The following is a 15,195-nucleotide window of genomic DNA, read 5'->3' as shown; positions in this document are numbered from 1 at the left end:
AATTGAGCCCTGTCTTCTTTTGGGTCAACCACCCTCATGCCTCGGGGATGTATTTTCATTTGCTTGCCAAATAAAACTGAGCTGTAACAGAGAGGTAACACTAGTCCATCATTTCAAATTTTTGCTGCAGTGAGACAGAATAGAGGAAATTAAACCCGCCCCTGACAATATGATATCACTTACACGAGAAATCTAAAAAATCAAATTTATAGAAGGAAAGTAGAATGGTGGTTGCCAGGGGAAAGTACAAAGTGGGGAAGTATCAGTTAAAGAGTACAAAGTTTCAGTTATACAAAACCAGTAAGCCCTAAAGATCTTCTGTATAGCACAGAACCAGAAGGTAACAATAAAGTATTGTACACTTAAAATTTTGCTAAGAGGGTATGTTGGGCTGTGTTCCACAGGCCTGCAGCTTTAAGGCTAAAGAGCCTGGAGACAGTGACGGAGACATCAATGGTTTAAAGGACTGGGGGATCTTATGGGTCTGAAGCAAGGTCCTGAAGCAATACTCCACATGTGTGGCTGCTGGTGGGCAGAAATATAGCCCACTCTTAGCTGGAAGTGGAGAGTGGGGAGGGAATGAGGGAAGGAAGGAGGGGAAGTTTCCAGTTATAGGGAGAACTGACACTGATCTCAGCTTAGCTGATAGGTTACCAGTGAAAGCAGCAGAGAGCATGCCCCTCACTGCTCTTTGACAAGCTATCAGGTATATAAAGCTGATATAAAGCTTAGAATAATCACAAGCTGGGGCTGGGAGCAAGTATGTAGGCATTTATTAATTAGCTTCTACCTATTATTAAGAGTGAAGGTCAGTCAGGTGAATAGATTGTAGCTGAAGCAGGGACTAGATGAGTGAGGATGGACAAAGAACAAGAGAACAGTCATCTTGGCTGCTCATGCCTTCCTCCATACAGGCTAGGTCTTATATTAAGTGTTTTTATAACACAAAATATAATAATAAATAAGAGAGTAGGAGGAAATTTTTCCAGATGATAAATAGGTTGATGACACTGATTGTGGTGATGGTATCACCAATGTATACTTATCTCCAAATTCATCCAGTTACATATGTTAACTATGTATAGCTTTTCATATCTCAAACAATTTTTTTAAAATAAAAGAGCACCTACTTATCTCCAAATTCATCCAGTTACATATGTTAACTATGTATAGCTTTTCATATCTCAAACAATTTTTTTAAAATAAAAGAGCACCTCATCAACATACTCACTAAATAAACTCAATGAAATTTCATTGAGTGTACTCCATAGCAATCAAGAGAGCCATTATGAGACTCAGAGATAATATGTTGAGTCAAATCTTAAAAAACACGATATTATAGGAAAGTCCAGGGTTGCTTCCACAACTAACATTCTGGGGAGACCATATGGATTCAGCTAAACTAAATCTTTATGGAGTTCTTCCAAGGTAAAAGTGGACAAATGTCAACATGTTAGGAAGTATATGCTTAGGATTAAAAAAAAATTAAAGCCATAATCCCTCAATTAGCATTTAAAAGAAAAGTTATTGGTGATTTACTGGTATGCTTAAAAGTTAACTACTTGTAAAAAGACTCATCTTTAAAATATGTACATAGTAGGATCTATCTTTCCTCCCACCTCTTGACCCCAATGTTCTCTCTCCCTTTCTTATACAATCTTTCCTTCCATTCTCCTTCCTATTTCTCTTTTATAATAATGTGTGTTTTTTCTTTTGCAGCATTATCAAATTCCCTGTTGTTCTGGGCTCTAGGTTTCTCATTATTATCATATTTTCTCTTACTTATATTTTTCCTCCTATCCTCAGCTGCTCATAAATGGAATTTTGTATTGAGTTAATACATTTTAAAGCTACATAATGCCGTAAGTTATTGATAAACATAAATAATTATATTCATGTACTAGTGTTATTGTATACTAATTATAATTATAAATGTACTTTTATAAGACCTGCCATAATATTAAGGTTTATTATATTAGGTTTACTATGTACGTGAGCAATAAATGCCTTTTCCTTTATACTACATATGAAAGTTTTCAAATTCCTGATATATATCAGTAAGAGTATTTTAGAAGAAGTTTTGTATTATACTGAACAGTATTTCCAAGTAGAAAATTCATCTATTATAGCAAGCTATGGGATATCTCCCCGACATCTCTGAACTGAACTGAACTGATGGGATATCTCCCCGACATCTGATATTAATGTTTACATTTCGGTAATGCATGAATTTTTTTCAACAATGAAATACCAGTACGCCTTTCCTAACCCACTGGATTTCTGCAAAAAGTAATTGTCAATGATCTTACTATCTGGCACTTACTGCAAGAAGTTATATATCTTTACCTTATTTTAGAGCTATTTAGTTTGATGATGCCCACATACTTTTATTCACAAAGACATACATTATCTAATTTCTAATTCACCCCCTTTTCACTGTTGTGACTTTTTATTGTTAACAACTCTAATGTTAAATGTTTAAAAAATGCAAGTCTAAATAAACTCTAATATATGCTGTGTTTTTTAAAGCCTAATGACCTAGTATGTATCCCATAACTCAGTCACACTTTGAGAAAGAAAACGCATTTGTGCTTGTCAACTTGCTTGGAAAGTTGGTCAAGTTAAAAATACCAACATACATTTCACTTAAAGTTATTTCAATAGATTCTCAGTATGTACTAGTGATTAATCTTTCATTTTCATTATAAATTTATTTCCTCTTAAACTTTTATATAAGAATAAAGGACATTACACAAGAATTTATTCATGTTAATTTGTAAAATATATTCATCTTCTCATTTTAACAAATCCACATTCACTGATTAAGGAAAAGCATCAGTACCTTTCATATAAACACACAGACTTAAAATCTGGAAAGAGACCTTTCAATTAGTTTCTAAAATTTCTATCCAGTCCTCTAATGTGATTCACAACTTGGCTATGCAGTTGGATTCTGAGAACTGTTTTAGGATTCATGACAACCTCCTGTTCCAGATCCACAGATACCTGCTCACAGTCTCAACAGCAGCCCAGCCTGATTTCACATGACAATGGTTCCAGCTGCTTCTCAGGTATTTTGACTTAAAGTCATTTTCATAGTTAAAGAGCCATGTAAGGAGAAATGTCTTTTCTTACAAAAGCCATCTGATAACCATCTTTTACCAAACAGGAGAAGGTAACAGAGTGTTTTCAAGAAAAACTAAGTCTAGTATTTACAATTTTACTTGATACCTATTGAATCACTAAGTACTTACCTGGATAATATCGGGCCAGGCCTGTGGCACTGCCAAACACCTGCCACAATAATGAAGGATCTTCTTCTCGATTTTTCTTGAAAACTTCATCTAAGGCACTTGTCCAGTTGAGTTCATTTAATACAATTGTTGCTACCAAAAGTGAAAGAATGGAAAAATCAATCAATTCATATTTGCAATTAGTAAGTGAACCTGTTTTCATATATGAGTAATGTTATATATATTTCATTGCTTTATCTATAAAAGCACGCTGATCTGGTGGTAATCGAAAAGTTTAGACATGGAATCATTTCGTCAAACAAATGTTTATACGATGGTGACCCTACTGACATTTAGGGGCTGGGTGACTTTTTTGTATTGGGAGTTGTTTTGTGCTTTGTCGGAGAAGGCAATGGCAAGCCACTCCAATACTCTTGCCTAGAAAATCCCATGGATGGAGGAGCTTGGTAGGCTGCAGTCCGGGGGTTGCTAAGGGTCGGACACGACTGAACGACTTCACTTTCACTTTTCACTTTCACACATTGGAGAAGGAAATGGCAACCCACTCCAGTGTTCTTGCCTGGAGAATCCCAGGGACGGGGGCCCCTGGTGGGCTTCTGTCTATGGGGTCACACAGAGTCGGACACGACTGAAGTGATGCAGCAGCAGGTGTTTACAAGCATCTCTGGCCTCTACACCCTAGATGTCAGTACCGTGTTCCCAGTTGTGATATGCAAAACTGTCTTTAGACAACATCACATAAGCCCTGGGGAGCAAAATTATTTTCTGCTGAGAACCACTGTGACACATAGAACAGGCAATAGTCAAGCTCTGCTGGCTGAGAGGTGGTGGGAAGCATTCCTCCAACTGAGGCAGTTCTGTAGAAACCTATAGGACACCTTAGGACAGAGTTTGATGACTACTTTCCTCAACTATTGATGATTCTCTGTAATATACTAACATGGTTTGATCTGTTACTTGAGTTAAAAAAAAATAGATGTCTGTCATTGAGCATAGCTTATTAACTGTATTTCTGTAACAACAAAAATGCATACATGTTGATAAAGAAAAACTCATTCAGAGGCTTGACAACATCAATAATAGAAGTAAGATGTAGCTGATACCTTATCACTAGCTTTATGAACAATAATTTCCTTTTCTCTGGTTAGTTCAACTAACAATTAGAGTGTGGTGCTAACAAGGGACAGGGCATTGATTTTGATACCTACTTATATAATGACTGACTGATCCTGCATAGGTATCACAAACATATGCCAGTCATTATAATGAAAGAGGAACAATTATAATGTAGGATATAACATGGGCTATATATAGTTTATAATTATGGCTCTCCATGATCATAGCAACCTATGTCTAACATGATAAAAATTTAATTGGCTTAGAATATTATTTTCCCTTTACACAAAAAAGGTGACACACAAGATAATCTCATCTTTCTTGGAGGGTCTTAATATATGTAAACTATGAACCATGTCCCCAGCAGATTAGCAGATTGGAAAAGCTTGCATTGGAGAATATATGTCCAAGCCTAAATAATGGACATTAGCTTGGGATAATGACTAGAAATACTGCCTAACTTTTTTTCCATTCATTTCTGTGACCATAGTAAGTAAAAGAAACAAATACAATCATGGTTAAAAAATATGCAAGATGTTTTGAAGGCAAAAGAACAAAGAACTTCTTTCAAGAAAGATGTACAGCATATGTGTTTGTATTTTAAGGTTTATCATTCATCCAAAAAATGAAAACAAGCATACTGCAAATTGTTCTGGGACCAGCATCCTAATTCATTTCTCATTATTGGAAACTAACGAGTTTCCCATCTTTATGGATGTGATTACCTTCAGAAAGATCAGTTGTGTGTGTAAATATTCATGAGCTGGGTCAGATCCATAGCACATCTGAGATACTAGTGAATTCAAATTCAAAAGCATGATCCAATGAACATTGAGTGACCAGTTATATGAAAATTTATATTCACATAGATAACCTAAACTGATACTCACTATCCATGAATATTTATGGTACTACACAAAATAGCACAGAAAAAGAGGGCCATCCTCTACCTTTTTTTTTTAAACATTCATGAATTATACAGTTATATTCTACTCAACAAAATAATCATGTTTATTTATGTTCCAGATACTTAGAATAGATTGGGGATTAATGAAGTCTGTCTCTTCAGTTTCCTTGGTTCTTTAATTCACATTAAGCAACAACTGAGATCTAATTATTTTTAATGAATTTTTTTGTTTTCAGAGTCTTACTCAGTTTTATTATCTAACAACTACTAAGTATTAGGCTCTGATACACTGATAATGAATTATACTTTTATATATTTGGGGAAAAGGTCAAACTCTGAAAGGTTATCATCATGGCAATCTGTTTTAAAGTAGTAGTTTATATGTTTGAAAATTCTTTTTCAGATAAGACACTGCAAAATGATTTCCACAAAAGCTGTTCACATGAAAATGAACAAAGTACAAAAAGCTTTTTCAGAATAGACACCTGAAGTGATTTACTCAGAATGAAAGAAATGGCATTGTGCACTTATCAAATAAGCAAAGTTTATAAAACTTGATGAGGATGTGTCGCAAGAGAGCTGCATTTATTGTTGTATATTTATAAAGACTCGAGTGCAATCATTATTCTTGTAGCCACAATTTTTATTTGAATGTCTATCACAAGAAAAAAATTCAAAGCATTGCCATGGGAGTACAAAATTAGTGCAGAGGAGAGTTTAGCAAAAGTTGTCTATCAAAATGCCGTCATTAATCCAACAATTCTATTTGAAAGAATTTATATTATGGGGAGACTACAGATATTCAGTCCTGAGGCAGAGAATTTTAGACCGAGAATCATTCTTTCAACTATACTGTTCAAATTCCTTAAAACACGAAAATAAATTGCTGCAGTAGGAAATATTTTTTCTCAAATTACACTGGAAACAAGTTAAAAATGTAAAAGGAGATATGTAAAATATAGAAGCAAACAAATAAGTATGAATCCTCTTTTATATCCATCTTGGGTAGAAGAAATGGCAACCCACTCCACTATTCTCGCCTGGGAAATCCCATGGAAAGAGGAGCCTGGCAGACTACAGTCCATGGTGTCACAGAGAGTTGAACAAAACTGAGCAACTAACACAATAAACATATATTACTTTGGCATTCTATGATAAATAGATTTTTACCTTCTTAACCTTGTAAACAGAGAAGGCAATGGCACCCCACTCCAGTACTCTTGCCTGGAAAATCCCATGGACAGAGGAGCCTGGTAGGCTGCAGTCCATGGGGTCGCTAAAAGTAGGACACGACTGAGTGACTTCACTTTCACTTTTTCACTTTCATGCTTTGGAGACGGAAATGGCAACCCACTCCAGTGTTCTTGCCTTGAGAATCCTAGGGATGGGGGAGCCTGGTGGACTGCCATCTATGGGGTTGCACAGAGTCACTCACGACTGAAGTCACATATCAGCAGTAGTTAGCCACCTTGTAAAAACTAAATATTAATCCAGAAATTACTAAAGTGCCCAACATTTCCCCAATTCTATGTTATCAGCATAACTAAGGAAAAACAATACTGAAGTAACTGGGTCATTTACAAATGATGGCATAAAAAACTAATGCAGAACACTGGCAATGCTGAAACTTTTCAAATGCAATTATTTTTTCTATAAAGCATAATCTTTGTATAAATATCCTGAGCAAGAAATCAAGACACAAAGGATTTTCTTTAAATGCATAATATTGATATAAACTAGTAGCTCACCAATATTTTATGTAATAACACCAGAATAAATCATCTTTCTAAAAGGCCTTGAAATACTTCTTGTCCACCAATAAAACTTAGCTTTCTATTTGGACAAATATACTCAAGAACATAGGGAATAGTTCTGATTGGTTTTTCCATAAGTCATTTGGCAGTCTTTAAATTTATATTGTATTTTATTTTCTCAATTATATACTGGATATGTATGGCCTTATTTAATATAGTATATTCTATATGCACCCACACCTTTCTTATCTGCCTCCTAAAGTAGTAGTAATGCTTTACATTCACACATTCAAATCTCTAATTTCTTGCTCAAATGGAGTACATGGTGTACACAGAAGTACATGAGTGGCTTGTGTATTTTTCACTGTGTAAGACATACTGGTCAACTGTGATCTAGCGTTGAACGTGCTGCCAGTTTCTAATGAACTTAGCCATCTGTCTTATGGCTTCTTTAGGAGTAACATGAGTACTGATTTTCTGTCAACTTTTAAGAAATGAAGATTTTTATCTTTGAAAATTAGAGTTTGTGAAAATAAATCTTTCATAGATATTCAAGGCTAAGTTTATTAAAAGCAATGAATGCTGGGAAAGCAAACCTTGACTTTGGGGCCTCTAATATGAATGGTATAAAAGGATTTTACCGCTAATTGATTCAGAAAGCCAAGCATAGGTTTCTTTCTATTCTTCTTATATTTAGTTTTCAAAAACATGGCCTTGGTGTTCAGCAATTCTCTCTTGTAGAGGATCCTTTTGTTCAGTTTGGCTTCTCAAGGGAAGAAGAAAAATCTAATTTGTAACAGCATAAAAAAAGGACCTTACATTTGCTACTAATTCTTCTAAAATATATGACATAGCTGTATCTTGTTTATGACATGAATGTGGAATCGTTAACAACTTCAGAATCCAATTTTCTTCTGCGAACTTCAGCCAAGAAGTACTCCACTATTGCTCCCACTTAAGTCTGAATTTATTTTCTTGACTTATTCAGGGTTCTGGGCCTACCCATGTGTTGAAGGCACTTTATGACTATTTGAAAAATCTTAAGATTATTTATAATATCAACTATAAATTAAATGAAGCAAAAATATGCTAGAAAAAAAGAGAAGCAACTTTTATGATTTACTGAAAATATAAAATAACTTTGGTAAATATGTATCACAAATATACTTTATAAAACATAAAATACCTTGGCAGGTCTTTCCTGAGACTTGTAAATCTTAAAGTTATATAAGGGAATGGATAGTAACAATTATTTTTAGCAATACTAAATATGATAAAATTAAATAATTTAAAAAAGAGAACTGTCCAAAACATCTACTACACTACTGCCATTTAATCATACCATTATCATAGACTTGCACTAAGATAAAATTAGCATGAATTATTTAAACTATTTCCACTGATAGTAACAAAGTCAGTAATATTGTATTAAGAAAAGCAGGTAAGTTAAATATTTTCTATCCACTATCACATTTAACTAAAAATGACACTTGAAACAAGATACTATTATGTTGGTACAAAAGTAATTGTGGTTTCAGACCATGAATCTTAAATCATTATAACTAGGCTCCTGGAAAACTCAGCAGTGGCCACAGGACTGGAAAAGGTCAGTCTTCATTCCAATCCCAAAGAAATGCAAGGCCAAAGAATGCTCAAACTACCACACAATTGCACTCATCTCGCAGGCTAGTAAAGTGATGCTTAAAATTCTCCAAGCCAGGCTTCAGGAATATGTGCACCATGAAATTCCAGATGTTCAAGCTGGTTTTAGAAAAGGCAGAGGAACCAGAGATCAAATTGCCAACATCCACTGGATCATAGAAAAAACAAGAGAGTTCCAGAAAAACATCTACTTCCGCTTTATTGACTATGCCAAAGTCTTTGCATGATCACAATAAACTGTGGAAAATTATGAAAGAGATGGGAATACCAGACCACCTGACCTGCCTCTTGAGAAACCTGTATGCAGGTCAGGAAGCAACAGTTAGAATTGGACATGGAACAACAGACTGGTTCCAAATAGGAAAAGGAGTACGTCAAGGCTATATATTGTCACCCTGCTTATTTAACTTTTATGCAGAGTACATCATGAGGAACGCTGGGCTGGAAGAAGCACAAGCTGGAATCAAACTTGCAGGGAGAAATATCAATAACCTCATATATGAAGATGACACCACCCTTATGGCAGAAAATGAAGAGGAACTAAAAACCCTCTTGATGAAAGTGAAAGAGGAGAGTGAAAAAGTTGGCTTGAAGCTCAACATTCAGAAAACGAAGATCATGGCATCTGGTCCCATCACTTCATGGGAAATAGATGGGGAAACAGTGGAAACAGTGTCAGACTTTATTTTTCTGGGCTCCAAAATCACTGCGGATGCTGATTGCAGCCATGAAATTAAAAGATGCTTACTCCTTGGAAGAAAAGTTATGACCAACCTAGATAGCATACTAAAAAGCAGAGACATTATTTGCCAACAAAGGTCCGTCTAGTCAAGGCTATGGTTTTTCCCGTGGCCATGTATGGATGTGAGAGTTGGACTGTGAAGAAAGCTGATCACCGAAGAATTGATGCTTTTGAACTGTGGTGTTGGGAGAAGACTCTTGTGAGTTCCCTGGACTGCAAGGAGATCCAACCAGTCCATCCCAAAGGAGATTAGTCCTGGGTGTTCATTGGAAGGACTGACGTTGAAGCTGAAACTCCAATACTTTGGCCACCTAATGCGAAGAACTGACTCATTTGAAAAGACCCTGATGCTGGGAAAGATTGAGGGCCAGAGAGGGGAACGACAGAGGATGAGATGGTTGGATGCCATCACCAACACAATGGACACGGGTTTGAGTGGACGTCAGGAGTTGGTGATGGACAGGGAGGCTGTGGTTCATGGGGTTGCAGAGTCGGATACGACTAGCGACTGGACTGAACTGAACTAGGCTCAAACATATCTTCATTTACAAAATAAGAACCATTAACAATGAACACATTTTTGCCACCGAAAAATGTTTGTTTGTTTTTTTTCCTGTAGCACAAAAATTTGTGCTTCAGGATTTGATGAACTCTTGGAAAGCATTGTCTGCCTCCTGCTGCTTATGGAAGCATTCTCTCTGCAAAAAGTTTTGGAGATGCTTGAATAAGTTGGTGAGAGGTCAGGTGAATATGGCAGATGCAGCAAAACTTTGTAGCTAATTAATTCAGTTTTTGAAGCAACCGGTTGAGCAATGTGTGGTCAAGTGTTATCATGGAAAAGAACTAGGGCCTTTCTGGTGACTTTTGCAGCAACTTAAAAATATTACTCCTTTTTAGATGATAAAAATAAAATCTAGAAGAGCAATTTACCAAAATTCATACAGAGGCAGTCATAGACACAGCACTCAAATGAGTCACATTTCAAGATCCTCACTGTTTATGAGCTATTTATTTCTAGCTTTCATTATTTATGTAGCTCTAATTTAGAATTTCAAATCTGAAAAAATAAAAATCACATATGCATTTGTAAACATTGTTTCTCAATCAATTGAGATTGTTCCTTTCAGCAATATCTACAGACATTTTTGATGGTCAAGACAGGTAGTATAGTCTGAAGTCAGGATGGTTGATTCCTCCAGCTCCGTTCTTCCTTCTTAAGATTGCTTTGGCTATTTGAGGTCTTTTGTGTTTCCATATGAATTGTGAAAATTTTTGTTCTATAATGGTTCTGTGAAAAATGCCATTGGTAATTTGATAGGGAGTGCACTGAATTTGTAGATTGCTTTTGCAGTATAGTGATTTTCACAATATTGAGTCTTTCAATCCAAGAACATGCCATATCTCTCCATCTGTTTATGTCTCCTTAGATTTCTTTCATCAGTGTCTTATAGTTTTCTGTATACAGCTCTTTTGTCTCCTTAGTAAGTTTATTCTTAGATGTTTTATTCTTTTTGTTACAATAGTGAATGGGATTGCTTGCTTAATTTCTCTTTCTGATTTTTCATTGTTAAGTGTATAAGAATGCAAGAAATTTCTGTGTATTGATTTTGTATCCTGTGACTTTACTAAATTCACTAATTAGCTCCAACAGACATTACTCCAAAGACATACTGATCGCTAATAAATTCATGAGAAAATTCTCAACATTGCTTATTATGAGAAAAATGTAAATCAAAACTAAAATGAGATATAACTTCACACTGGTCAGAATGGCCATTATCAAAAATCTACAAACAATAAATGCTGGAGAGGATGTGGAAAAAATTAACTCTCTTGCACTGCTGGTGGGAATGTAAATTGATCAGCCACTAGGGAGAATAGTCTGGGGATTTCTTAAAAAACTAGGAGTAAATCTACCATATGACTCAGCAAACCCACTACTGGGCATATACTCTAAGAAAACCACAATCCTAAAAGATACATGTACCCCAATGTTCACTGCAGCACTATTTACAATAGCCAGGACATGGAAGCAATCTAGACGTCCATTGACAGGTGAACGGATAAAGAAGTTTTGGTACATATATACAATGGAATATTAGTCGTCATAATAAAGGAACACATTTGAGTCAATTCTAGTGAGGTGGATGAACCTAGAGCCTGTTTTACAAGTGAAGTAAGTAAGAAAGAGAAAAACAGATATCATATATTAACACATATCTATGGAATCTAGAAAAATGGTACTGATGAACCTATTTGTAGAGCAGCAAAAGAGACAAGAGAACAGACTTGCATACACAATAGGGGAAGGAGAGACTGGGACAAATTGAGAGTAGCATTGAAGCATATATATTACCATGTGCAAAATATATAGACAGTGAGAATCTGCTGTATGATGCAAGGAGCTCAACCTGATGCTCTGTGACAACCTAGAAGGTAGGAGGTGCAAGGGAGTTTCAAAGAGGGAAGGGACGTATGTATACCTATGGCTAATTTATGCTGATATATGGCAGAAACCAGCACAACATTGTAAAGCAAGTATCCTTCAATAAAAAATAAAGGAAAAAACAAAAACACTAGTAGGAGGCAGGACTTCACTGAGGGTCCAGGATTTAAGTTTCTGAGCTTCCAATGCAAGGGGTGAGGGTTTTATCTCTGCTCAGGGAACTAAGATCCCACATGCTACAAAGTAGGGCCAAAAAAATAGAAAAGAAAGAACTAGGAGTTCTATTGGCATTTGTTAGGTAATGACCAAAGACACTAAATATCCTACAATGCACTGGACAATCTCCACAACAATGAATCACCCAGCTCAAAATGTCAGTAGGGCACAAGTTTAGAAACTTTGCTCAAGTACAAATATAAACAAAAGATAATCAATTCACTTTGTAAAAAATAATATTCCCAAAAAATTCTGTCCACAAAAAGCCATAACAAAACTTCTTCAAATGAAAGCTGATACATTTAAAAATATTATTGTTTCACACTAAATTATGTCAATATTTCAGGCTATATTTTGACACTCTTTGGGTTGAGAAATTTCCATTTCAGTCCCAGAAATTCTAATACACTATTCTCATAGTTGAAGAAATAAGTAAGGATTTCAAAGCCATGTTTTTAGTACCATTAAATGAAATATTATACAGCCACAAAAAGGAATGAAAATCATAAAGTAAGTTAGAAAGACAAAATATTACTATACATATGGGTAATCCAGAAAAATGGTATAGGTGAGCTTATTTTCAAAGAATAAATAGACACAAGGACATACAGAACAAACATATGAATACTAAGGGGGAAAGATGGGGTGGGAGGAATTGGGAGATTGGAATTGACACATATACCCTACCGATACTATGTATAAGAAGTTAACTAATGAGAACATACTCTATAGTACAAGGAATCTACTTAATACACTGTGGTGAGCTGAATGGGAAGGAAATCAAAAGGGAGGGGATATATGACTATATATGGGTGATTCATTTTGCTGTACAGTAGAAACTAATACAATGTTGTAAAGCAACTATACTCCAATAAAAATTAATTAAAAATTAATATACCAACTAAATAATAAAATGAATAAATTAATAAGAGGCCATGTACTTACTGCTACACTCTTCACCAAAAAATGTCATCCTTCCCTCTTCCTGTTCTTAGATATTCATAAAATATTATGAGTTTTGCTTTTTTTAAAAAATGATTTAACACTGTATGATTCTAAACTAAATTTAATTTTAGCTTTATAGCAAATGTTCATTTTTATCCCACAGTATATAACATAGTCATTAAAGGAGTTGCATTTAGTCCAAGAGCTGAGCCAGATGTCACTAATTTAATTCATCAACCTTAATCTCGAAAAAGAAAAATGTTAATAAGAAGAAACCCACTGATCCAATTAAGCACACAAACAAAAAGAATCCACTTTAAGGAATAAGCAGTGTTCATAAATATTAAAATGAATGAATCTTTTCGGTGGATTTGGCTAAAGGAATCTAATCTAATGCCAGTGTAAATGAAATATTAATAAAGTACAGGGAGATGGGAAGACCAAATCTAATCTCTCTAATCATATCTCAGGCACCACCACACACCTCCCACTGTGGGCCCTGATGAGGAGATAAGCCTTATTCCTACCGTTAATTTGGTACAAATATTAAAATGTTCTTGTCCTTGTCAATTCTCTAACCCCTGTATTGCTGAGATTTCTGGTCTCGCTCCCAATGTCTAGCTTCCCATAGACTGAGCACCTGGCTAATACCCAGAACACAGCTGCTCTGCTTTAAAAAAAATATGCAAATTGCGAAGCACATAGAAGCAGCTCAGGAGAAACCACTTTTATAAAAGAAAATAAGAATAAGGCAAGGGGAATAGCAGACATTCAGACCTAATGGGTTTGTTAATTGAGGATTTTTAATGTCATTTTCAATAAAATGATAATTACTTGCAAAATTTTTCTTGAAGGGGTAGAGGTATTATGCACAAGAATTTCATAAGATTAGGAGGCAGAATGTTTATCTTGCAAGCATTTTAAGTTTCTCTCTCATGGGCACAGCCTTAACTTCAAACTAGTCATTTAATGTTCTTATACTTTTGTTGTCCTTTCATCTAAAAAAATAAAAATAAACACATTAAGGGTGCCAGACAAAGTTAACATGAATGTGAAATAAGCCTATGAATAAAAGGATGTCAGGGTGCATGATATTATTATAGTCCTTTCCTTAGCTGGAATAAACATTTGTAAGATGCACATCTCCTTTAGATGTCACATAGAGAACAGGACCTTTTTACATCTTGACATAAAATTTTGTCAGTTATTTTCTTTTACTTGAACAATAACTTCTTTCAGATATAGCAACTAAAATATAACTTTATTTACATTCCTATGTCCACCCTCTATTTATTTAAAACCTCTCACATCATGAGATACTCTTCACTGGAATCATATATTGAAATACTATAATTTTACATTTTGGAAATACTGCATAATTTGTAAACATGAAGTGGGAACTTTACAGAAATTACCTGAGGAAGACAACACAATTTCCTCCATTGATACTATTTCACAAAGTCATTTTCATCATAAATGTGACTATTTGTAACTAAAATTTATGGAAAGATTGTTAAATATCTATTTTATACATTAGAGCAATATTTAGTTTAATACAGCTTGCTGCATTATAAACCAACAAAAAACAGACAAAAATGTTCTAAACCTTTTTAAAATTTAAACTTTAAAAAAGGAAATAAAATATACAAGTTTAAAAAAGAAATCAGAAACTATGAGAACGCAGAGGTGAAGTCAAAGCCATGTAAGAATAAATGTACAATTAAGACCACATATAAAGGACTTCAAATTGAGGTGCTGTTTTTAGATGCCTACTTATTTTGCTGATGATGTTTTTTCCTTTAAATAAATCGGCATTTTAGAATTCAGTTTATGCATGGCTTCCCTGGTGGCTCAGATGGTGAAGAATCAGCCTGCAATGCAGGAGACCAGGGCTTGATCCCTGGGTTGGGAAGATACCCTGGAGGAGGAAATGGCAACCCACTATAGTATTCTTGCCTGGAGAATCTCCACGGAAGGAGAAACCTGGCAGGCTACCGTCCATGAAGTCACAAAGAGTTGGACATGATTGAGGGACTAAAACAGCACACCACATATGTATGTATGCAGTATGAGCAAAGAATATTGTCACTTACTGTCCTCCCACCGAAAGGCTGAGTCTCTGTGAAGTATCCATTTGGCCTTGGGAAAGCATT

The 15,195-nt window shown here is 35.2% G+C and overlaps 1 protein-coding gene across 15 annotated transcripts in view; it reads right to left on the bottom strand.

Annotated features, from left to right (window-relative positions):
• Positions 1 to 15,195, bottom strand: part of CACNA2D1 (calcium voltage-gated channel auxiliary subunit alpha2delta 1) — a 545,949-nt gene that overhangs the window by 147,416 nt on the left and 383,338 nt on the right. For all 15 annotated transcript variants that reach the window (XM_055420634.2, XM_055420636.2, XM_055420637.2 and 12 more), the window contains one exon: positions 3,255 to 3,386. In XM_055420634.2, coding sequence (XP_055276609.2) covers positions 3,255 to 3,386 — 132 coding nt within the window. The remainder of the gene's footprint in view (positions 1 to 3,254; positions 3,387 to 15,195) is intronic.

Source organism: Moschus berezovskii, chromosome 3, assembly GCF_049115385.1.
Source record: "Moschus berezovskii isolate FMDL1 chromosome 3, NW_MosBer_1.0, whole genome shotgun sequence".
Taxonomy (NCBI): domain Eukaryota; kingdom Metazoa; phylum Chordata; class Mammalia; order Artiodactyla; family Moschidae; genus Moschus; species Moschus berezovskii.
Note: the sequence above shows the minus strand (reverse complement) of the source record. Positions and strands in the feature narration are given on the sequence as shown.